Here is a 25,750-nt window from a genome sequence, read left to right as displayed (position 1 = left end):
GTCAGGATCCTTGCACTGTCAATAGAGGCCACTAGGAAAGAGAAACTACACCCTATACACATAGCATAGAGGTACAGAGGTAGGAGACACTCCATAGGTATCTCCCTTCTAGTGGAACTTCTGAAAACAAGCCATGTCGGCGCACCCTCTAGCAACTCGGCCCTCGCAGAAGCACTTGGCATCTTGTAGTTGCTGGAAAGCAGAGCTGGTAATACAGAACACATTTCCAAGTTCCTTCTCGATGCTTTAAGTCTGATGGCATAAATCACAAGACTATGCAATATGCAATATAAAAGAAAATCATCCAACGCATACAGTGTTTTAATATTCTTATTTTTCCTTTCAAGAACATAGAGGTGGTTAGAACCCTAACAAACTTTGCACATCTGGATCTCACCCTCCATGGTTCACAAGCAGCAGAGCAGAAAAGAATAAGGCTTCTTTAAACCTAAACACTTTGCCCTTCAAAGAAACAGCTACTACCAAGAATCTATACAGAAATGTAGCTTGGATTGGGAGATACATCAGATTTTAAAAACTGAGTAAGTTAGGGGGAAAATAGTTTCTAAAAAATTAAATTGTTATCTGTTTTACATTTTTTCTCCAGAAACAGTTTATGTTTACTGGACAAAAAAGAATAATCATAACTGGCTCACTAAAGGGATTTTTTTTTTTTTTTAATGAAACAGAAATGTTATGTAGAAAATAAATGTCAAAACAAAAAAAAAAAGAGTACAAGAATAACTCCCATAAGTATCATGTGAGGGTATTTTATACCTGTAGACCTTTCTTTTCTTGAAAAAGTATGAAAAGCAATCTCTGCTTATATTTGATGGTCATAACTTGATATTGCCAAAACACGGATTAAAACTAACTGGCCAACAGAACCTGTTTTCATGGACATTCCTTTCTACACTGCTTAAAGCTAGCAGACATGGTTTCCCCTCACATGAATCTGATTCATCATAACACACTCAGTTGTATTATTGTTACTTCACTCCTTGGCTATTTTTCCTACAAATACAGGGGCAGAAAAACAGTTTACTGTGGAATAACTCATATTAGAATTAGACAGATAACACAAGATAAAGGAAGAGAAAAATAATCCAAATCTCAATTTCTGAAGATACTCTACCTAAAATGAATGGCACAAACATCTTCTTCTGTCAGTTTCTCCCTGAGGGACTTCCCACTCAGAAACAAACAAAAGTACTTCTATCACTTGAAAAAAAAAAACAGGAAATCATTATAAAACCAAATCAGTTGCCAGGGAAGACTGACTACTCCAGTTTCTGAAACTAATTTAGATTTTATTATTTTGATCTCATGGTCTCTCTTCAGAAACACAAGACTCAGATCACAAAACACTCAGTTTTTTATTTGAGAAACTCATTTAACTCCAACTATAATTGACAGTGATCTACACACAAACCAACTGATAACGTGGTCAGTCTGAAGTTGTAAATCCCGGCACAGACCATGTAGAAGTGCACTTTTTCAAACAAGGAATGAAGATGAGAAAGGGAATAACACCCAAAATATAGGCAGGGAAATTGATGGTAAAGGACAAAGGAAGTACTAATGAAAGACAAGTACTGTCTTCTGTTGATCTATGCCCAGTCTGGCAGAAATCCAATTCTACCTCCAGTTGGTATGAAATTATTTGAGAGGACCACTATAAGTTTGCAGTGTGTTAATCTAGTTAATCAGCATGAAACTATTCAATTTTTGTAACAGATAACATTTTCTGCCAGTTTAATCAGATACCACTCACAGGTAGCACAAGGATACAGGCTGGAGGAGACAATCCCTTTCACAATTGAGTTAAATCAGCTCATTCACCTTGTAAAAATCTTCCTTTGCAGCTGCTGGATACATGGTAGGAAACATTACAGCCAGTTTTTAAAAGGGTGAAAAGGAGGACCCTGGAAACTACCATCCTGTCAGCCTCACCTCCATCCCTGGGAAGATCATGGAACAGATCCTCCAGGAAGCTACACTGGAACACATGGAAGACAGGGAGGTGATTCAAGACAGCCAACATGGCTTCACCAAGGTCCATGTTCTTCATGTGTTGAGGGCAACAGAGCTGGATGTATTGCTCCAAGTCTTAGCTGAGCAGAGTAAAGGGGCAGAATGACCTGCACACTCAAAAAAAAAAGCCCCTTTCCCCTTTAACAGCCCAGAAATGGAAGCTTAATGGGAAAGAATATTCTAGTTTCACCTCTCCAATTAGGATATTAATCCATATTCTTGAGTTTCCACATAATAAAGACTTTTATTTATATAAAAGCAATAAGACACAAACCAACTTTACAACTCCTACAAAAGTGAAGTATAAGCAAAAATATCAATTATGACTTGTACTCATAACTTTACAAAAGCATTTATCAGTTACACTGACTGCATAACTGCAGTTACAACAATCTCCTGCAAACACATGAAGCCTACTACATATTGTCATGTTTTACTTTGCTATCAGCATAAATCCATGTGACTCATTAACTTTTTTCTGAAGGTTTCTTCTAGTAGCAACACCAGAATAGAGACACCAAAAGAAAAGACAGACATGTTAAAATATTATCAGTATACTTCAAAAGTGTTAGAAAGACACATTATTTACTGTGTTACTCCTCAGCTCCTTCTATATTGCTGTTTATATACTGAACAGTTTTTATGCCTTAGTTCAAACAGTTGATTTACTGTATTGGCTGTGTTTGTATAATCCAAACTACTGAGCCATCTGTACCACAACTGCTTTCCAGGCCTTGTCTTTGTCAAAATCCTTTAAGGTGTTATTGGAAACCTGAAAGTAAACAAATTTCAGACAATGGAAACGTGAAACAATGTTTTGGTTAAAAAATTATGTTCAAGCAAATACATATCTGAGAAAAGCTAAGAGAACATGAATATGAATAATTACAGTCAGACCTATTAAAATATTCTATTCTGTAAATTGTATGGGTTTGTATATTGAATAGTATATATTAATGATATGAAAAAAAAATTAAGTTGTGCAACACTTGAGATACAAGTCAAAGAAACCTGGCCAAATTCCCATTTTAAACATGTTACTTAGGATATTTTTTCAAGGTTTTTGCTAAAATGCAACGGAAAACCCTAGCGCCTAAATCTCTAAGGCAGAAGTAGGCCCCTACAGTGCAACTGAAGCAAGACTTGTCCACATACACTCAAGCAAACTAAGGTCTTTCCTAAGGACACAGACTTCCAAGAATCCAAAGGGACCTACAACTTCACCTGTAATATTATTTGTGTGTTCAAATACTATAAAGTATGCCAAAAGGAGTTGCTTTTCTGGACAAAGTGCTGCTTTTTACCATTTAACTCACTCAGTTTCTCAGTGATACACAAACTAGGAATACTAATGTGAAGAAAAAGAAAAAACAGATCTGTTCAGCCATGCTGTGACCTATGCTCCAAAATGTGACTTGCCAGAGTGAAGTGCTGCTGTACTTTACTATTTTCATAGAATGTAACTCTAAAGACCTAAATTCAGAAAATAAGCAACCTAAGCCAAGTACCCTCAGCAGGGGACATAATCACTTGACCAAATTTCAGTCCCTGCTCCCAGTGCTGTTTCAATGCAGATGCTCTTTCTAGAGAAGGGCCTAAATCCAGCTAATCTAAACTACTCTCTCATTATCTTTAAGGATACAGGACTTTGCTCTATACAGCAGAGGTGAGGAAAGCCTAAGGACTACAGGGCTGTGATAGCAGATGAATGTAGTTAACCAATGCAGACCCTGAAATAGCACTCTAGCCCTGAATGACTATATGAAAAGTGCTCTTAGTAATAATGGCATCAATATGCTCTAAAAAAATATATGCCAAATCTGTATCTGAAAGGATCGCTTGAATGTGTAAGAGTAGGAGACAAATACCAATTCTGATCTTTATCAGCAACTTTGGTAGTGTAGTTAGGATGTGGAGAGACCTGGGATTCCAGGCACCCTCCTCTTCACACTACATCACACTGTCCAGCACAGGCACCCACTCAGCTTGCCCAGTGCTGTTCCTGCACTTCAGGTTCTTAACTCTTCCCTTGCAAAGTTTAGGGAACTTCAGAGGATTAATTCAGCTTAGTAAATTAATTTATCATTTCTATAACTTCGAACATAGAAACAGTGATTAGCATCCTGTGGAGTACCATTTTATCTTAGCATAATGCTGAACCTTGCCTGTGATGGAGAGCCCATGCTACCAATAGAACCAGAGACGACTTCAACCTCATAACTCTTACCAGGTCATGTCAGATTTACAGATACTGTATTTGTTATGCCCCAGTTACCATTTAACCAGCAAAATATTCTCTCTTACAAAATTCATCAGTGCCTTAACCTCTTCACAGTTATACAGAGCAGTTTTTAATTGTAATCTAAATCAAGTAACATGAAACATTAACCAAAAAAATCTTTTAAAATACAGATTTAAAAATTTTATACTGGGTATAAATACATACCTCTGTTGTTCTGTATTCCTGCTTTTTAACCTGTGATGCTGCCCATGATGAGTCATGTAGTTTCATTTTTGTCTTGTAATTTACACACTGTATTACAGTTCCAATAGTAAGGCATGCCTGAATTAGTAGCATCAACATCAGAAGCAATAGGAGTACATCATAAGATTGCTGAAAATACAGACATTAATACATTGTTAACTACTTGAATATTTTCTGCAGTTCCTGCCCCCATAATCTTGGGATTTGTATCTAGATTTCTTTTTAACTCAAATTACAATTTAGAGTTTACATCAGCATGAAGCTTGAATTAAAATTTGAATTAAAATTTCAGTGCTTGAGTTTCCTCAATGTAGAACAAATCAGTAACTTTAAACAAAATGCTCATTTCACAAATGATCTTTTCCTCTAGAAATAGAAGAGAATTGAGGACACTATCCTTTAAAATACAGATCCTCACTGCTGGTTCTGACCTGAGCAATGTCATAGCTATGCCTCCATCTGGCCCTCTGCCTTGCTGGCTCTGACCTTGCCCTGCTGACCTGAATTCCTGGCTGACCTTGAATCTGCCTCACTATTATGGACTTGTCTGGCAGCCACTGAACTATTGGCTGAACCTGGTTACCATGGCCAGACCTGCCTTTTTTTTTTTGCTACTGTAGTACTGCTCTCCTTGCCAATGAGGACACTGTCTGCCTTGCTGCCACCTTCTACTCCACTGTTCACCCTCCTCTGCAGAGCAACCCACTCTTGCTGTGTGCAGACACACAGGAGCATAAGAACGTAAGAAACACTCTGCAGGGTCACACCAACTGTCTATATACAGTCCAGTCTCCCATCTGTGTGACAGGAGATGCTATGTAAAAAGTACATGTAAGCTGTGACCACTTCCAGAGGTGCAACAACAGATCAGAACAGGAACTCACACCCAAAAGCTTGATTTTAATCACCATAAATGGTCATTTGAGCATCATCACAGATTGCTGAACACTTGGGACTGTAAAGCCCTAGAAAGCTCTTCAGCAATGCACTGATAAACTCTTCATACTGAAATGATCTAAGATCTGTAAACCCTTTTCTTCTCTGCCTGAATCCAGGCTTTGAATGAATCCAGGTGTAACCTTACAATCCCAACTGTTGGTAGAAATCCTAAGAAACAGGCAAAGCATTCTTCAAGTAAACCTAGGATCTTTAATTCATATACTACAGATTTATTAAAACATAAAAAAGTCCAGCATATTACATCTTATTTTTACTATTTGGAATAACATCCAATTTTTCACTGTGAGGATGACAGAACACTGGAATAGGCTGCCCAGAGAGGTTGTGCAGTCATCTTCTATGGACATATTCAAAACCTGCCTGGATGCATTCCTGTGTGACCTATTCTAGGTGATCCTGCTCTGGCAAGTAGGTTGGACTTGATGATCTTTTGAGATCACTTCCAATCCCTAACATTCTGTGATTTTTTAAAAACTAAAATTCCAAGGTGGCAATAGATTTAACACATTTTAAATTCTATCTTAAGTTAAATAAGAGTTTTTAAATAATTTCTGTCACATTTTATTAACATTGCTTAATAATGCAGCACCTTGTCTTCTTACACTTACTCATTCTTGCTAGTGTAACAGATAGATCTTAACTTCTCATTTGCATGAACATACATACTTTAACAGCAGGTGGGTAATTTTTGAAGATGTCAACAACTTGCATGATACTGAAGGATAAGTATGCAGAAGCAGTGAACAACAATGGAGAGGTAACACTGCTAATGGCAATCAGGACCTCAACCTATATTAAAAAAAAAAGTTGAATAAGAAAAAAAAAATGCAACACTGGTTTGTGAGCTCTACCCACCTGAAGCAAGCATAAAAAGTGTGTAAAAGTGGTTAAGATTACATACACGAGACAAAATATTGAGAGCCATCCACACTGCAAAAGCTTTAATAAGTTGTTTCCTGTCCAAAATACTGGCTTGATATCGATTTTCCATTTAATATGGATGCTGGGGATTTTATCTGACTTTCAAAGTGCTTTTCATATGCAGTTAGAGGAACCAATACTCAATTTAGAGGGTCACTACAGAAGTATCACTTATTCTTCAGTTTGTATGAAGTAACAAGAGCCAACAGCAGATACTGCAGGCTTACAACCTAAAATAACTATGCAAATAAATATTAGTGCTTTGAGGAGAATTTATAATCATACAATAGCAGCCAAGTTTTCATTCAAATATCATCCCTACAGGATCAACTTCTGACTTCAGTTGTGGTCATGCATCATTACAGACTTAAATATGGTTGCATGACCATAACGCAGAACAGATGTTTTAAGGAGCCTTAACTACACGTCTGGGACAGTCAAGGAATAAATGCACTCTACTGAATATTCTTAGTCCTTGTTGCGAGTCATGCAATCAGGAATTTGGTTAAAATTGGCTCCAGGTCCAGTGCAGCCTACACATCTAATTTTCCTTTTTCAAAAGCCACACCTCATAATGAAAGGAGAATATAATGAAAAGGACCTCAGCTCAGGAGCATGAAAGCAGTTCTGGGCATACCATATGAGAGAAGTTATTTTCCTATAGGAATATCGATTCCCAAAGATCCAAAACAAAAAACCCAACAAACAACCCTCAATTATTTTCTAAAACTGGATTTCCTTTCAGGAATATCATCCTAAAATTTTGCTTCATATTTCTGTCACATTTTGCAGCAGTTAACTAAATAAAAGTAAATATGAGTAGTACCAAGTACCATAGGCACACTTTCCTAGCATTATTCTACTCTAATGACAAAATCCAAGAATTTTACACACTTACCAGACATTTACTTGGATATTCAGCAGCTACATGACTTGCAATAGCACTTGGAAAGCACTAAACAAAAAAGCACAACAAAACAAATATTGATCTACTTCAAAATTACAAAAATTACAACTGAGTTACAGTGATTCCCACTAGTCACAGAACACATACTGTTTTAAAAAGGTAAAACTGTAGAGACTTATTATGACAGTGTTAGGAATCAACTAGTCAGAAGGAGATAAAACTAATCTTTTGATTTGCATTTAATCATTAGTGTGTATTAAACTTACACACACTGCAATATGATTATCATCAAAATTTGACACTTCTACATAAAAACCTAATGGACCCTACTGATCTTTGGTAATTCCAAATGCTGAAAAAGTTGTTCACGATCTTTTTCCACTTCATGGTGACAGATTTTTCAGACATAGGAGCCATACATAAATATAATGCTCATTGTCTTCTCTCTCAGCTGGTTCCATTTGTGGTAAGCAAGGGTAGCACAGAAAACCCTCTATGAATCCACTGCTCCTAGGTACAGTGTTACCAGACACAGGAGTTACCAGTTACTGTTTCAGGCTCTCTCAAGACAGTTGAGGCTAACAGACTAAAGATGATATTCTAAGGATTCTACCATGCTGTTGCTAAACTCAACATTTTGTTTTGCAGTCCAAAACACTCTAAAACCTAGGACTTATTTTACAAAGCAATTCACTTCTAATACCTTTATTACTCATTTCCATTTTATGGAACTGAGGCCTGAAATGTATCAGAACATTTCATAAGAACCAAAGTATTGTAATTCAAATTAGAACAACATATTGCATAAATATATTAAGTATGTTGAAGCCCTAATTCATTTGCCAAGCCAGAACTGTCATTAGTATTAGTGCCAAATAAGTATTCCAGTAGGGATGGAAATTTTTTTAAAATAATTTATTATTATTATATAGGTATAAATCAAATACATTGTTTTCAAAGAGTACCTTCATTTTGCACTACTTACAGCAACTAAGATCCAAAAGAATGTTACTGAAAGATATGGACCTGAGACTAGAACATCCATATTCAAAGCAATTATTCCACCAAATACTGATGAAATTCCAATAATCACCTCAATTACCTAAAACAAAGAGCAATCAAGTTATTCATAGTGCAGCTAAACACCAAACTTCCTATCTGTATAGAGACAGGAACTCACTGGAAGGAAAAAAACATGTTTATGTTATTAGCTATGCATGAAATCATTATTTTTCAGATCTAAAATTTAGCAAAACTCCAGCTGGCTTAAGTGAAAACAAGATCAGCTTCACTATACAGATTTATGCTCTCCTTTATTAGCTCCACTGAACAACAGTTCAGTTTACACCATTTATCATTAAGTAGTCTCTTTCGTATTCTATATGGCAGTTATCATTCATCCTGCAATATTCTAAAAGGAAACATTTTAAGATACATCCTTTATGTCTGTCTTTATTCTTCCAGCTCTTACCTACACTGATCTCTCCCCGGCTTTAACAAATTGATGTAATGAAAGGAAACAGCACTTTTCTTACCGAATATGACTTTAGAATTCGAGTAGGAAAGCTGATATTGCTCAAAATGACACTACTGTCATATGCAGCATTCTAAAGAATAAAAAATCATGATCAAAAAAATAACACAAAGCAATACACAACCTGTTACAGATTCTAATAGTGGCACACAGTGTTTGGTTGGGCTGTCAGAGCTCACAGTGACACATTACAGCTTTCACCAGAGTCAGACCGTATCAATCACACTAAAAACCAGTGAGGTAGTCTCAGATTAGCTGTTACACAATCACCATTTAACATGTGGTCATCTCGTTTCCCTTTTCCACATACATTCTTCCTGAGCTTTCAGATTTTATTTATGTGGGTAAGCAGTACCTGAGGACAGTACACTATACTTTATCTAGCAAGCAGCACTTCCTCTGTAACACAAAATGGCACAGCACATTTACTTCACTGCTACCTAAAAGAAATACTCTTGTGAAAAAATGAGGGTAGGATTTGGGAGAGTACTTGTGACTAAAGAAAATTTTATCTATAGTGGCAAAGCCTGAAATCAAGAGTCCAGATATCATCAAAATGACAAATACTTTCTCCACACAGGCTCAACACACATTGCTAACATACATGCAGGTCACAGTATTGTAATGTTTCACACGTCATTTAGTTTTGTCCTACAAAACAGAGGTAGAACATTTGCCTGTTCATAAGATATTCAAACAACCTTATGCTGTATAATTGCAACAGATCATTTTACAGAGGGCTCACTGCATTCTTAAAAGAGGCTATTACTGTTTATTACAGTATTTGTATTTATTATTCAAATATGGTTTACCTTGTAGTATGAAGCTACATCTTGGCGTTGCCAGTAACTTCTTAATATATATAATCCAGATAAAAATGAACATTTCACACAAAAATGGCAGTTTCAATCCTTAAGGGTACCTACTTTCTTTCTCGTACAGCAGTCTTCAGTAGATCTAGCTGAAATGATCACAGTAGTTGCCATGAAGATTTCCAGCAAAATAAGTAGAATCAAGTTGAAATTTATCTGCCAGTAAAATCCCAGACATAAATTAGTTAGATCTTCCATAATGAAAATAAAGGATGGGGCAGGATCTAAAAAGGCTAATTTTTGTGAAACTTAAGGCATATCTATTAATAACACACCTTGTTAACTGCTTTGGTTCTCTATGGAGTTCTAAGATAATGCTTACCTGTCTACATAGTAGGCTGAGAATTCCTAACCTAAGAAAGAAACATTTATTTCACTTATGGGAATCATCTGCCTGAAGATTTTTATCACTGTCTTCCAGAGAAACAGTAAATGACAAAGGGATAATTAGTGGGTATGTTTGCATTTTGCAGAACCTCCCATGTGAAACAATGATGCAGCAAATCATGGAATATTCACAGGAATAGAAGGAGGACAAACAAAAGCAAGCCTGACTACTCCAAGAGCTAAAAGAAGTCACTGTTGGGAGAAGGAGGGTCCCAGGCTCCCAACCCCTATGCTGCAATCCAAATGGTGTGATACAATGTCTAATGCTGAATGAAAAGACACTCCAAAGAATTGGGCTGAGAATCCTAGCTCTGTGCTCTACCCAGTGCTAGTAGAGCACTGATGAACAGCCTGTGTTGTTTCATAACTCTTTCGAGTCTAACAGACTAAATTATTGTGCAAAAACATGGATGCTGCCGTTCCTCCTGCCACTGTTCATCTTCAAGAGACAGGTAAGTGAATGCAATACTTAATATTTCTTTTTGGTTATGTATTACCTCATAAAAAGAGGTAGATATCTACTACGCATGGGCTGAATCATTTTCTAGGGGCACACCGATTGGGCAGAGTGGATCTCACTCACTTGTCTTCAAAAGCACCATGCTTTATCACTGGCATTCCTAGAAAACATCTGGTGCTTAGGTTAGGCCATTGGCAAAGCATCAAAAGCTTAGGGACAACTGACTCCATTCAGAACATAACCAATTATAGGAAACCTCTATACAATAACTTATAACAGAATTACTTTGTTCTTTCACCTCAGACCTGTTTTCTAGATGATCAGATATCAGTTTTTCTCTAGCACATATCTTGCAGCACATGTATTTTGAAAAAGATGATAAGAAGCAGATTTGAGAGACTTTTTTGAGCACTGAAATTCATCCTTCTCAGAAAATAATTAACTGGAACTCTGTGCCTTGCAGTACCAAATGGACTGTACAGTTATACTAGAGCCACAAACAGCAATAAATGTCATAGTGGTAAGCTTCTAGGGAAAGTGATATCAGGAAGAATAAATACATTATTGGCAAAAGAAGAGATGCCAAACATATGGCCTACAGAACAATTTAATCCAGCCTGTAAATTCCCATGATTTGGACATGTTTTGACACAGGGCTGGCACTGACATGGGCTGGCAAGGCCACACTATACAGTGCAGTGCTGACTGGATATACAAGTCTGAGATCAGAAGCATGGCAATTACATTGATGGACTAGCTCATTGTGTGAGGTATAAGAAGTAAATAACAGAAATTCAAACAGTAACAGTAAATAAATTAGATTTTTAATTTAACCTTTTATTTTTCAGTATTTTTATCCAATATGACATGTCTAGAATATTTAATAGAGCGCTCCACTCATAAAATTAGTTCAACTCTATACCAAAGGAAAAAAAAAAATCTTATCTCCAGTTTTGGGAGCTAAGGTAGCTTTGCTGTTTTTACTTTTTAAATTGAAACACAGGTAAAGCTAGAAGTACCTCCTAATACCATCTCTAACAGTGGGAAAGTCAGTATTAGATTTCTAAGCACTAAAGAAAACTATCTCTACAACTACTACTGCACATAAAATCTATCACCAGATGTAGAGAACCAAGTAAGCTGTGTCCCTAATCTTCTTCTGTGACTAAGGAACACACAAGTGCAAATGGTAGAAAGTAGAAGATTAGCACAACCTTAACTCAATTTGCTCTTGAACCTGCACCAGCTACTAAAAATGCAGTTCACTGAAGCTTTATGAAAGAGCTTAATTAATTTCAAAGTTAAATAATATGAAGTTCAATAAAGTTGCTTAGATGCATATTTTTAACATGGTTTAAGATATTCTACAGTTGTTTCAAGACACCTGCACAGGTCTAACAAATAATGACAGAGAACCTAAAGATGACTGATGAGGTCCAGGAGGGCTTAGACCAGCAGCTGGACAAAGGCAGGGCAAGCCAGCATACTGGAGACACGTGCTTATGATTAGGCAACCAAATCAAGCTACTACATTGCCGTATGCGTGCATGCCCATATTGCCTATGCTTTCACGAATGTTAGCGGAGACCTACTCTATAAAGACAAGAGAAGGAACCCCAAAACCAGCTAGGCCAACCAATCACTTAGAGGCGCGGTTCAATCACACTGGCTACTACTGTCACTTGAAATACTCAGGCATACTGAACATGCCCGCATGAATGGGATGTATGACACGGGAGTGGGACTCTCACCCATGCAGAGTAAAAGCAGCAGTAGGGCAGAATATCTCACAGCACTTTCAAAAAGGAGATGTCTAAGTTCAGGCCTGAACTGCAGTGGTCAGCAGGCACAGGGTTCCACTCATTTTTGTTCATCAGCCTTCTTACTCTGAGAGCTGGGAATAAACAGGGTGCCAGAAACAGCAGCTTGCGTCCTTTACACAATTGCATCCTTCATGTCAATAGCACACAAACTACAGAACTACCCCTTCTGGAGTGGAGTCACACCACCACAGTCTAGGACATAGCTTGTATCTTGTATTCCAGTTATCTATGTAATTTAGACCTTTCTGGAGGGGATTGGGGGTGGGGCCAACAACTCTCTCTGTGAAGCACTTTTGCCTCACCTCGAGCCTAAACCCCCTGGCGCAGCTTGAGACTGTGTCCTCTTGTTCTGGTGCTGGTTGCCTGGGAGACCAACCCGCTCCTGGCTACAACCTTCCTTCAGGTAGTTGTAGACAGCAATTAGGTCTCCCCTGAGATGCCTCTTCTCCAGGCTAAACAATCCCAGTTCCCTGAGTCTCTCCTCATATGGCTTATGCTCAAGGCCTCTCACCAGCCTTGGTGCCCTTCTCTGGACACGTTCCAGCAACTCAACATCTTTCTGAAACTGAGGGGCCCAGAACTGGACACAGTACTCAAGTTGTAGCCTAACCAGTGCTGAGTACAGGGGGACAATGACTTCCCTGCTCCTGCAACAAATGGAAAAAAACCAAACTACCTTCTATTTTTGTTTGGCTCAGCCCATCAGAGGTGGATGTTAAAAAAGGTTATGAATCAAATCCAGGGAGCAATTGCTGTGTTCTCTTTGTTGATGACATACAAGAAAAATGTTCAACAAAAGTTGAACAACATTAAAAAAGATCCTACAAACTGTCTAATCTACAAATTAGCTAATTCATGTTCAATTTTCTCCTCTGAATTAGCAGTACCATACATCTTTCAGCCATATGTTTTCATCTCCTATGTCAATCTTCCAGTCTTGTCTTACTCAGAAAAGTTACCGATAGATGATCTCACATCAAAGACCCTCACACACAAAGTAGTAATGCAGAGGTATAGACAACAATGTAATTACAGATGATCTCCATCAAACTCACCCTCTTTTTTTTTTTTTTAAACAAAGGTAAGTATAGCATTAGTTAGTAACTGGTTTAGGAACTTACATTTATAGCTGATGGATTGAGGACAAGTTTGCATCCAAACCAAACTAAACATGTTGTTGTAACAGCAAATGTAGAAACAAACAGAATCTGAAAATTTGGTATCTGAAAAACAGTTTTGAAATGGGTTTATTTCTCATTTCAATCACATGGGGGAAAAAAAGTAGTAATTACCAATAAAATGTTATACTTACCACATTAATTTTATTCCTGGCTATAGCAAAGCTCACAACTGCTGAAGGAATACACTGGGAAAATTAAAAGAGAAGACTAGTGGGATATTCTGCACAAATAATTTTATATATATTTCTATACATGTCTTTTATTTGGTCTGAATTCACATTTCAGTTAACTTAGACAAGCAGAAGATCAGGAGCTCTGAGGAAGTTACTGTTGTCTGAGCTCATCAATTGCAACTGGTATCTGAGGATTACAAGAGGTTTAAATACGCCTTCCACGTCCCATAGTTTTGAGTATCTACTCAGCACAATGTGATGAGTAAAGGAAAGAGAGTAAGCCTTTTCATGAGGCATTTCAAGCCTTTGTTAGGTTGAATTAGAAGGCCTGAGATCTTTGAGTAGAAAAAGCACTACTCCCAAACTGGGCCTCCACATTCCTTTAGACGGACAAAGTCATGGTTGTGTAAGCTAAAATTTGGCTAGTCTCCACATAGTCCTGAAGAACTATGTAAAAATTGATCTGTTGAGTCAAATTACACTTGAAGAATTGTGCCAGGGATCTCCACTATGTTCATCAGGAACTGTTTTTCTATACTTCAGGGCAGGTGTAAATGGAAAAAATATGCATACGTGAAAAGCCTCACAAAGTAACTTCTCTATCCCTTAGCTGCTCCCCAACACGATGGATAATGTACCACTACAGATTCAACTCTAACACAAATGCCTAATGTTAGAACATACTAATAAATAACTAAAAAACACACTCAACTAAAATTAGTAAAAATGTTTATGTGTTATTAATGAGTCACATAACAAACACTGCATTTCTTTACCAATTATCTTTTCACACACCTGAGCACTGATAGCTTAACAATGGAGCCATTATAACTAATTTAATAGGGATGTTTAAAATTCTTGGCAGCATTTCCTTAACATCTAAATGACCTGTATTTAACATAATTAAAGTATCCTTTTATGTCCTTATACCCTAGAAGAATGTTTAGGCCACTGAATCCTACTACTACACAAGATGGTTAAAAAGGCCTAGAGCTATTCAGCTCATGCTAAACTAGACACCTGGTGGTCAGTTGGCTTTATAACTCTCTAGGCTTTTCCAACTATACTGACTTATCTGTAGTAGGAGCTGCAAATACAGACAGCCAAATGGGCACATCTTCAATTCCAGCAAGCCATTCAAATCCAATATGATAGTGTTTTCCATCTACCTGATCTTTCAAAATTCTCAACAAATACAAAGTTGAAGGAGGCAAGAATGGGGACACAAAAAGAAACATCTCAGTAACTCATGCTACTGTTGCAGAGAATAACATATCAGTGAAGATATTAACTTCAAAAGCTGCTTCAACATTATTCTAACCCCTCTAGCAGAAACCAAGGTGGTGACTCATTCACAGAGCAACTCCTGGGACTTGTTTGGTTAAAGTAAAGCATTAGTCTTGCACCTAAGTTAAATCTGCAAGTTGTGAAAATAACAGTGACAGAACAGAATCCTGGTATGAACAAAGCAAGAACATCAGACTCTTTTTACACACATATATTTAAAGCGTAGGTTAACAATATACACCATAGTAGGAAAAAAAATAAAGATCCTGAAAATATAGTAAAAATATTGGACTCTAGAAAAGTCAGACATCTTTAATGTATGTTTTACTAAAAAATAATCATATTCCAGAGAAAGTAATACTGTAAAGTACAACCTGAAATATATTTTAATAGCATTTAGTCAGCAAATTCTCCAAATACATAACAATGCACATTTTCATGAAATCAAGCAAAAAAAACCTGTTCAAGCAGATAACTACTGCATGCAAGCAGTGAATAAAAATGGCAGCACAAACCACTTGTCTTTATGACAACTGTTATTCCCTTAACATGAATGAACATGGGATGAAAACCCACTTAATGAACTGTTAAACAGAATTAATTTTTGCATGAGAGACAGAATAAACCCACAAACATTTACTATTGACTTTGCTGTCAAACTTCTACATCAAATAATTAAGAATGCTTACTGAACCTGCTGCGCAACGTAAATAATCCATTTCAGATGGAAAAATATTTCCCAGATATAGTGAAAATCCAGAAGTAATAAGGAGGCAAGTCTGCAAAGCAACAAGATAAATTTGTATGAATAAAACTATTTTAAAAGCAACTACTAATCAGAATGAAACCAGTAATTCCTTGCAAATTAAACTACTGATGAACATTCCAAAATGTGGTTTTTGTGTTAATAATTTTGAAGAAAAATGTATAAACATTCTGAGCTCTAAAGTTGTTTTGCTCATTTTCAAGCCTAATATTGAAAAATATATTTATATCTGAATCAAGCATTGTGCTTTGACTCGACAAATATTTAATAAAATGCTCTAAAGGTAATTAGTGTTCCATGACAAAAATGTTTCAGAAACCTCAACTAAGCTTCTACTTTGTAGTCTCTGCTTGGCTCCACTAACATTCATTATGCATATGGAAAGAAGGGCAGTCACCAAGTAGAACACAGTAAAAGTAGTATTAAGATAAACTGATGAAGATTCTTCCACCTAGATTCCTGCCTCCCTTCAAACCCTCTTCCTGCTTTGGTCCAGTGGCACATATGTGAATGTTCAGCTCCTCCTACTCCTTTGCTAACTATTTGGTTTCTTCATAATTACCTGAATCACACTCTCTGCAATAAACTATTAGCATATCTACTAAAATGTTTTCTTTTTGCTTGTCATCTCTCTTAGTAGGCATTTCTTGGAAGCAGCTGGGAAGAATCAGAGACAGAATGACTCTTGTTTTATTTGGCTGTTTTTTTTCATGTTGCAAAATTATGGGGGCCTTTAAAAAGTCCTTGTCAAAAAATAACAGAAAATAAGGATAGCATACATATGTTTGTAAGCACAGATACAGCAAATTCTGGCAAACTTGTAAAACAGTATTTATAGAACACAACTTGAAAGTGTGCTTGAAGCACACTGAATTGTTCCCCCAAAAGAACAGCTCATACTAGCTGCTGCTTTGATGTCACTCTGTCACGGTTTGCAACTGCTCCCTGAAGCAGATGGTTCTCTTCACTGTAACTTCGATTGCTCAGCATACAGAGGTTGTCTTTCAGAACAGCTGAGAGAGCTTAACCACTTAATACTTGGGAGGAAAATCTGAATGGAATGCCTCGGATTAGCTAAGTAATAAAATTGCGTTTTCATTTATCAAGAAAATTTGTGCTTCTTGATATGGCTTCAGCAAATGATCCTCAAACTTTAGTAGTTCAAATCATTCACAACAACTCAGCTAAAGGAAAGATCTAATTAAAGACAATTGCCCTTTTGACAATCAAGTTTGAGAAACTTTAATGCAAAGAGAGACAGCTCTTCTTGTGCTCTCTTTTTATATTATAGTACACTTAAAAAGAAATCCAGGTTCTGCATACAGCCAGAAATGAAAAAATATGTTCAGCTGTTTCCATGAAAATAAGGCAATACTTCTATTCACTGTGCAAAACCAAGACCATTTTAACAGTGAAGTATTTTTAGTTCTTAATAAAAATTAGTCCTAAAAATACACAAGCCGACAGAAGAAGATCAGATTCTAATTGCTTGAATAAACTTTAACCAGTTTGGCTCAGAACATATGAAGTACATGCAAAAGATGTCTTGTAATTCTAGTAGTGACACAAAAAGTCAAATCACTGGGGCATTCATGTGAGAAACACAAGTATATACCTCATCATGTAAAGATTCTACCAAATAACTACATGACTATTGAACCCTGAAAGATAAATGTGGCTGTTAAGTATCATGTTAGCTATGTTAAAGTAATGCATAATATAAAATATATGCTATACATGTACTAATGCATGTTAAAAGAACATGTATGATCAGGATACTTTACATCCTTTACCAAAAGGCACTGTTTATCCATACATGTGGGTTGGTATTTACCTCTACCTCTTAGTCTCTGTTTATGCTACATGATTGATATTAAAGATAAAAATCAGCCTTCACATAGCATCTTTGATTATTGAGTACAGAATTATCCAAAGAACAGCATTAGTATATTAAGTGTTAATTAATTAATTCTACATTTTCTAAATATAATGCTTTCTGTACAACTATTTATATTCAATACTTCAAGGATGAAATTCTGAGTCCTCAAATTATGTGAAACAGAACAGATTACTGGGCACTAAGACCTCATCTGCATTTTCTAATTTTGTACCATTTACTTCATCAATTACTTTAAAAGTACTTACTCCCATCAGCAATGAAAAGATCCATGTTCTGTAACTAAAGCAAGGATGTAGCCTCTTTGACAGCTGAAGGTCACTGGATTTGGTATCTGGCATATAATTTCCATTCTCTTGTTTTCCCCGTTCCAAAGTCGGCATCCTATCATAGCTGAATTCTTCTCTGTAACTGTCTTCCCTGGTCATAACACTTGGCAATGGCAATTAAATAATAACAATGAAATTGTAAATGATGAAGAAAGATCAAATATGTAACATAGTTCTTTAGTATGCTTAGATCAGTACTAGAGCAGTATTTTGTCTATGTAAGATAAATAAAAGCAGCATTTAGTTATGAACTGTAAATACATTCCAAACTGTGCAAGCATTTTAAGAACTTCCTGGTATACCATAAGTAAATGACATCCTTTAGACACAGTTCATAATACTACAGGATAAAGATCAACAAAATGGAAATGTTCTCATCTATGATACTTCAACAGTCTTTTATTTCAAGATCTAAGAATAGTTTTGAAGTTGTTTAGTTTGACAGTAAGGTTATAATCAAAGCTCTGCTCTGGTTTTTTTTCTGCTTTGCTTTTTATTTTAAGTGCAAGAGAGAAAACATATTTAAACATTTTTAGACATTAACTTCCACTTGATTTTAACACTTTTTATCAGGTATCTAAAATGACAGACTTCACAAGAGCGCAATGAACTCATAAACTCACAATAACTCCAGCCATAGCAAACTGTTTCTAATTTACCCAGTATCAATCATTTCTCTTGTTCACTTAGCCCTATTTTTGTTCATCTTACTGCTTGCCAATCTGTTCAAATACCTTGAGGAGTATCTTATATTAGAATTAAGTTACTGCAGATTTTGCAACAATTAAAAACCTTCATGCTTACCTTCAACTGAAAAGTTAACTGTCAGTTTAAAACAGTCTTGTGAACACAGCTGCCTGTACACTTTGTGATATTCTCACCGTTCAGTGAGTCATGCTGTCTTTGAAAAGTTCTCCCTTACACTTTGGCTTTCAACAACATCTATTCAGATACGGAACAAAAGCACAGCAAAAACTTCAGTTAAGCCAAGGGAACAGGAAAATGCCTCCTGAATTTTAATTAACAGAACACACTAGAAAACGACTGTACTACATTCTCATACGGCTGCTTCCAAATCAGACCAACAAATTGAAAAAGTTTCAAGCCTCTTTCTCATTTGAGTACTACTCCTTACTTGGCATCTTAAAACCTTCCTCAGAGTTTATCAGCTTTACTTATTATAATAGCCAATGATAACAGTATTCAACAACCTAGTTTTTGCTTCAAAAAAGCAGAATCTACTTATAATGCAGTGTCCTACTAGAAAAAAAAATACAGATAAAAAATCAAGTATTCAAGTACCCTAACAAACTGGGAGGCTAGAAAGTTAGAGGTTAGAAACACATCAAGAAAATTATCTTCACTGTAGAACTTTTCATTACCTTTTCCTACAAATCCTAGTTTTCTAGAGTGTTCAGACAAACCTTGTACACTTCGATCACGCTGACATTCATACTTACAGAATACCATGATGACTAAACATATTTTAAATCTAGCAGGCAGCAGTGACACACAATGGGCAGCGTACATTGGATCCAGACCTCCTGCTTATTAAGCAGTGAAAAAAAAAAAAAAAGTAGGAAAAAAAAAAAAAAAAAAAAAAAAAAAAGAAAAAGAATGCTTTTATCTTGAAGATGTTGGCACCTTGACAGCTACAGCAATGACAGGGTCTTTTGTCTAAACTTTAAATACTCTTGTAACCAAAACACAATTAAATCTTCAGTACTTTGAAGGGCATCACCTTTAAAGCATGCTAGAAAAAATGTAGAACAGCACTACTTCTGGGTTTGCAGAGACTGTAGATTCTGCTCTTCTCACAATGCTGGCCAATACTGAAAAAATATTAAAATGTTACAGTTGTTTTAACAGACTGAAACATGGAAATTAATACACCATAAACAGTGCTAGACATATCTGTAAACTGTGTTAAGAAAGGCAGAAAAAAAGCAACTGTGTAGCCAAGTAAAATGGCCTTAAGTAATTAAGCCCTTCTGTTCCTCTGTTCACAGAAGAAATGCTATGCAAATACATTATCTGTAATGTTTCAAAGACTAGGATTTAATGTTAAATAGGTAACATTTCACATCTTTTTCAGTGAATGCTAGGTACCAGTTTGCTCTAATACAAAATATCATAGATATAAAACAGAATCATATTTTATCCCTTTTCACCAATTTATGGAGATTAGCTTAACTTTTACATAAAACTGATGATATATTCAGGCATTTACTTTATTAAATCCTACAGCACTAAACAAAGCAGGGTTCAAACCCTACAAACTTTTTTTTTTTTCACAATTCCAAGTGCTTCATCCAGCATTGTACCTGAAAACTCCCTCTTCCAAGTGTGGAACTACAGTGTTTTCTCCAGTTATGCTGAAATTTCTTCCACCCCCCACTGTGGTGCATTCTCAGTATTTGCCTTTTTGCTTTTTGTACAGAGGTTCACCACACAGTTCCTGTATCCTCTGTATTTGGCATTCACCATCAACAAAACCCGCAACAGTCACAGTTCAGTTTCCATTCTAAAAACTCTCAAGGGCCCTTCATTTCACATTCCTGATTCCATAAAAAGTCTTGAGTCATTTTTGTGTATACCACAAGGCAAGATCTGATAGACAGAATCCAATTCACAGACCAGGACCTTATGATGCTAGCTCAAGTACAAAGCTGAAGTACAAACATTCCTCCCAGTTCTAAAGAGTGTATTGGAACTCTATACAAAGACTACAGGAAATATAACAATGTCAAGAGAACATTAAAGGCTTCCATATTTACCAATTTACAAATCAATTGGCTTTACTCTAAGCTTGGCCAAAAGATGTCATGGGGTGACAAATCACATCAAATCATTAAAGGCTATGAAGAACTACTTACTTCTACCACTGAAATGACCACTGAACAAGTTCAGACTGCCTGAAGCAGCTATAGCAGGTGCTAGGTAATTCACCATGGCAGTGCCATGCAAGCATGGTCCCCTAGTAAGCAGAAAAGATATAAAACAGATTGACAATTATGAGGGATCTGCTAAGGGATAATACAATAAAAAGGTGTATAAACTTGTATAGAGCTACTTCTGTATCAGCAATTCATTTTAAAAAGTGCCTTTTTTTCCTGGACCAGTGTCCCTAGCACTGAACCCAGGCTCATGCCTTAGATGTTCCCAAATCTAAACACAAAAAGCATCTGAAGCTCTGGCAAAAGTTTTGTTTACCATGATGATCAACCCTTCCTCAGATTTTTATTAGCTACACTAACTACATATTTTTTCACATGATATTTAGTTACACTATTTTAGCTCATTATATGTATTTCTTGTTCAATATTTTCACCTCTTTTTAAATCAGCTCTTTGAAGCATTTTATTTATCTGGAACTGACTCCCCAAACCTCATTTCCCAACTCATGTTTTGAGCCATGAGCTAAAACCCAGAGCTAAATGTAGGTCAAATATCTTCAAAGGTATGTCTTGCTCCCCTAGTATAATATAACTTTTTTTTGGATTTTAGCCCTTCATATGAACCACCATCTGAAGAGTTTAAACAGCTTTGATCAGTATATACAGTATTGAATACTATTAAAAAACACTTCTAATTTTATTCATAACACATCATGTTAGGATTTTAAAGGACATCCAGATTGAACACTGATCTTTTCTGCCTTGGCAATTTTTTTGCAGCAAGATTCCCTAGAAGCACAGCCTGGAAGGCTATTATAAATCACAAGATCTTCATACAGGAATTTATGCATGTGTAACCATTCCCCTCCTCTAGAAAAACAATTTCTTTACCTGTCACATTTTTGCCCACCAACATTTCTTTGCCAACACTCAACAAGACCCTTAGGGAAAAATCAAATGGTAAGATGTTTTAAATCAATGTATATAAAAGTGGAGGCTATCACTCCCTGGGCATTTTTTCTAAAATCATCACTGACCACAGACAACTATCATACATTTCTCCTCCCAACAGCATCACCTCAATTACTTCACAGCAAGGCACTAGTGTAATTACTGGCAATCAGAATTTCTTCTGGTCTAGAAATTGTACAGAACTCTATAGAAGTGTTAACAATCTCCAATGTACTCCTTCTTTGCCTGAATGTGGTAACCATGAGTAGAAAAGGTTGCTGAAGACAACTGCTAGTCTCAATTTAATCACAGACTACACTGTCTTTCTCTGATAGTCATAGTTTCCCATAAAATTATGTACTGCTCTGCCCTACTTCCTGAAATCATATCCTCCATCAGTCTTATGTGGCAGTTCCTATTGAAATTACTGGAATGCTGAGCTCATCAACAAATTGTGCTTTAGTGGTGTTCCCCAGGGATCAGTGTTGGGCCCAATCTTGTTCAATATCTTTATTGATTATCTTGATGAGGGGATTGAGTCCATCATCAGTATATTTGCAGATGACACCAAGTAGGAGAGCTCTGCAGAGGGACCTTGACAGGCTGCACAGATGGGCAGAGTCCAATGGCATGAGATTTAATACATCTAAGTGCCAGGTTCTGTACTTTGGCCACAACAACCCCATGCAGCACTACAGGCTGGGGTCGAAGTGGCTGGAGAGCAGCCAGGCAGAAAGGGACATGGGGGTACTGGTGGACAGCCAGCTGAACATGAGCCAGGAGTGTGCCCAGGTGGCCAAGAAGGCCAATGGCATCCTGGCCTGCATCAAAAATAGTCTGGCCAGCAGGAGCAGGGAGGTCATTCTGCCCCTGTACTCAACACTGGTTAGGCCACACCTTGAGTACTGTGTCCAGTTCTTAGCCCCTCAGTTTAAGAAAGATGCTGAGTTGCTCAAACATGTCCAGTGAAGGGTAACAAAGCTGGTGAGGGGTTTGTAGCACAAGCCTATGAGGAGAGGCTGAGGGAGCTGGTGTTGTTTAGCCTGGAGAAGAGGCTCAGGGGAGACCTTATTGGGGTCTACAACTACCTTAAGGGTGGGGATCAATCTTTTCTCCCAGGCAACCTGTGACAGAATAAGAGGGCACAATCTTAAGCTGCACCAGGGGAGGTTCAGGCTGGATGTTAGGAAGAAATTCTTCACAGAAAGAGAGATTAGTCATTGGAATGGGCTGCCCAGGGAGGTGCTGGAGTCACCATCACTGGAAGTGTTTAAAAAGAGCCTGGATGACGTGCTTGGTGCCATGGTTTAGTTGATTAGATGGTGTTGGGTAATAGGTTGGACTTGGTGATCTCAAAGGTCTTTTCCAACCTGGTTAAGTCTGTATTCTGAAGTGTTTAAAAGAGACTTGCTAAACAAAAATTTTAAAATGGTTATACGAGATACCCAAACTGTATTGTGTGAAGAGTACCGGCAATATTGTCAGCTATTGAAAAAGTAAGCAACAGTTAGGAAGATTTTATTTCCTCCAGAGCCACAGCAGCTCTTACATTAAGTACATTACATTAATGGTAGTAAGACAAATTTAAAAAAAAAAAAAAAAAGAGAGAGAGAGAACACTCAAACAAAAAACCCACAACTTATTTTTGCTGTTAGCCAAGTTTACAACGTTCTAGTTTATTCTATGATTTTGAAGCAGGCAGCTACTGAGGTAGTAGCAATTTAACATTATGACATCTGCATGTGCATACTAGAGTTTACCGTGCTGGACTCCCTGTCAGATTTATTCCTACTGCCACACAAGTGCAGTGAGAGCCCTCAGCCCAGGTAAGATGGCAGCCTGCCTGTGGGTTTGCCTGCTGAGGACTCCTCCCTTTCAGAAACATGGAAAACCTTTCATACATTATGGCCACAACTGCAGACAGCATCACCAGCAACCAAAAAGAGGCTTGCACCCCTTTGTTTTAAGCTTTTTGTGGTGACCACACATGACACCATCTTTAATGTCTCTTCAACCCCTACCGCCCTTAAAAGCCAGTGAAGGAGGTCATTCGCACCCGTTCTGCCAAAGGTGCCATCACTTGGCACAATCAGGAGAGGGACCTGTGCCACGTGTGCTGACAGCGCGCCCGCCACCAGGGCTGCGGAGCTGGCTACACCTCGGTCCACAGACATCGTCTCCTCAGAGCCGGAGACACCTCAGAGGTCCATCTCCTCACAGAGGGCCGGGGACAGGGTCAGGGCCAGCGGGAAAGCGGCTCCTTCACGGCCGGGCTGTGGGCAGGCAGCTCCGCAGCTGGGGCGCGTTGCACCCGGGAAAAGCCGAAAAGCGGCTAAGGCGGAGGGAAGCAGCGAGCAGCCTCCGCTCGACGCCACGCCAGGGTGCGTCTTCCCCAGCCAGCACAGGGGACGCTGTGTTCTCATTCGCTCCCTACCGGACCCAAAACCTGCGCAAAATCCTACAGCTCTTAACAACGCCCCTCTCCGTGGCGCCTGGCGTCGGCTCTTTCGCATGACCACAAGCGAGGAGCGGGACTGGCGATCAGCGGCGTAGGAGCTTGAAGCGCGGCTGTAAGAGGACGTCAAGGGCGCTTCTGGTAGTTTGCCGAGTGCAGTGTCGTTGCTGTTCCACCATGCTCGGACTCTTCTCTAAGGCGCTCTCCTATTTCTGGAGGCGTGCAGATGACAAAGAAGGAGAAGAGGAGAGATGGGCAGACTCGGGTAGGTTCCTGGGCCCGTCGTGGGTTTGCAGTGCCAGGTGCAGTGCTAGTGTGTAGCTTCAGAGCCCGGAGGGTGTTGGTGGTTTCATCCTCCACGAGCGTGGCTGTGTGAAGGCCTATTTCCTTACGGAAATCAGGTAAAGAAGATGACTTTTTGACTACAGAGCACGTGGGAGTGTATCTAGCAGTACTGTTTTGCTGTACTGTTGCTGTTGGAGTAGGATGCAAGCGGAGAGCTGGGGGCGATGATGAATGCTTTGGGCCTTCCGCTGTCGTTCATCTTTCTTAGGCTCTGGAATGGAGATAACAGTGTAGTTCTGATATTTTGAGGCTCCAAAATGGTGTACATCCAAATCAAAAAGTGTGGTTTATGTTTTTTAATACAGAGTACAAGAAAAATTACTTTCACTAGTAATAATCTTGATTGTGAGTGTAGCTAATATGTTAGAAATTTTAACTAGCATCCATTAAGCCTGAAGTTGCACTGCTGCACTGTTGAATAAAGTATGTGTGCTACGTAAGTGGAGCCTGCTTCTAATCAAAAAGACTCAACATGCCTAGTTCAGCAGAAGAACACCACATCTCTGCAAACATGAAGAATTAGTTATAGTTTCTTTACTTCTCCAACTTTCTTAATGTGAAAATCTGGACTGTGTTAGATTCTCCATAAAATCGATGTTGAGAGTTTTCTGGAAAACAGCTTTTGTGAGAAGCTGCTCAGCTTGCAGGTATTTTTCAATCTCAAGTTTTTCAAGGTATTTAAATATATATAGTCAAGTGCTGGATTCTGCACCTGAAGTGGCCTGGCCTGGCTGAACAGAGAGCTTTGACTGAAACTTGGTAAAAGAGAGTTTATGAGCTTTGGAAGAAATAGCAGGCAACTCAGGACGACTGCAAGTATGTTGTGAGGTTATGCCTGGGGAAAATTAGAAGACCCAAAGCCCAAGTAAAACTTAATCTGGCTACTGCTGTAAAATACAATTAAATTGTTTTTTTTTTTAATAAATACATCAACAACAGAAGGAGGGTTAAGGAAAATCTTCACCCTTTATGGGATGAGGGGAGAAATACAATAACAAAGATTGAGAAAAAGGCTGAGGTACTTAATGCCTGCTCTACCTCAGTCTTTTTAATAGTAAAATTGGGTGTTTGCTGGGTACCCAGGGC

The 25,750-nt window shown here is 37.8% G+C and overlaps 2 protein-coding genes across 4 annotated transcripts in view; one reads left to right on the top strand and one right to left on the bottom strand.

The window, feature by feature from the left end:
* Positions 1-1,262: 1,262 nt before the first annotated feature.
* On the bottom strand, positions 1,263-18,958 carry MLC1 (modulator of VRAC current 1). Of its 3 annotated transcripts, XM_009903077.2 has the most exons (12): positions 18,821-18,958; positions 17,936-18,119; positions 15,714-15,803; positions 13,696-13,749; positions 13,505-13,606; positions 9,768-9,869; positions 8,843-8,914; positions 8,293-8,409; positions 7,299-7,355; positions 6,146-6,268; positions 4,481-4,648; positions 1,267-2,806 (listed from the first exon to the last, which is right to left on the bottom strand). In XM_009903077.2, the coding sequence occupies exons 2-12, from the start codon at positions 18,113-18,115 to the stop codon at positions 2,732-2,734; spliced, it is 1,140 nt and encodes a 379-aa protein (XP_009901379.1). In that variant the 5' UTR covers positions 18,116-18,119; positions 18,821-18,958; the 3' UTR covers positions 1,267-2,731. The 3 variants fall into 3 exon arrangements, with proteins under 3 accessions (XP_054034765.1, XP_054034766.1, XP_009901379.1); XM_054178790.1 differs by lacking the exon at positions 13,696-13,749 and having other exon boundaries at positions 1,263-2,806; positions 13,505-13,591; XM_054178791.1 differs by lacking the exons at positions 13,505-13,606; positions 13,696-13,749 and having other exon boundaries at positions 1,265-2,806.
* Positions 18,959-24,496: 5,538 nt separating this feature from the next.
* MOV10L1 (Mov10 like RISC complex RNA helicase 1) overlaps positions 24,497-25,750 on the top strand; it is a 28,581-nt gene continuing 27,327 nt past the window's right edge. The window contains exon 1 of the mRNA XM_054177836.1: positions 24,497-24,584. Coding sequence (XP_054033811.1) covers positions 24,497-24,584 — 88 coding nt within the window. The remainder of the gene's footprint in view (positions 24,585-25,750) is intronic.

The sequence above is a fragment of the Dryobates pubescens genome, chromosome Z, assembly GCF_014839835.1.
Source record: "Dryobates pubescens isolate bDryPub1 chromosome Z, bDryPub1.pri, whole genome shotgun sequence".
NCBI lineage: Eukaryota > Metazoa > Chordata > Aves > Piciformes > Picidae > Dryobates > Dryobates pubescens.
The sequence above is the reverse complement of the archived record's forward strand: the minus strand, read 5'-3'. Positions and strand labels throughout refer to the sequence as shown.

Coding starts and splice junctions, on each gene's coding strand:
- MLC1 (XM_009903077.2), bottom strand. CDS start 18,115: ATGACCAGGGAAGACAGTTACAGAGAAGAATTCAGCTATGATAGGATG. Junction 15,804..17,935: donor TCTTTTCATTGCTGATGGGA/GTAAGTACTTTT, acceptor GTTGCTTTGCAG/ACTTGCCTCCTTATTACTTC. Junction 13,607..13,695: donor CCAGGAATAAAATTAATGTG/GTAAGTATAACA, acceptor ACTGTTTTTCAG/ATACCAAATTTTCAGATTCT.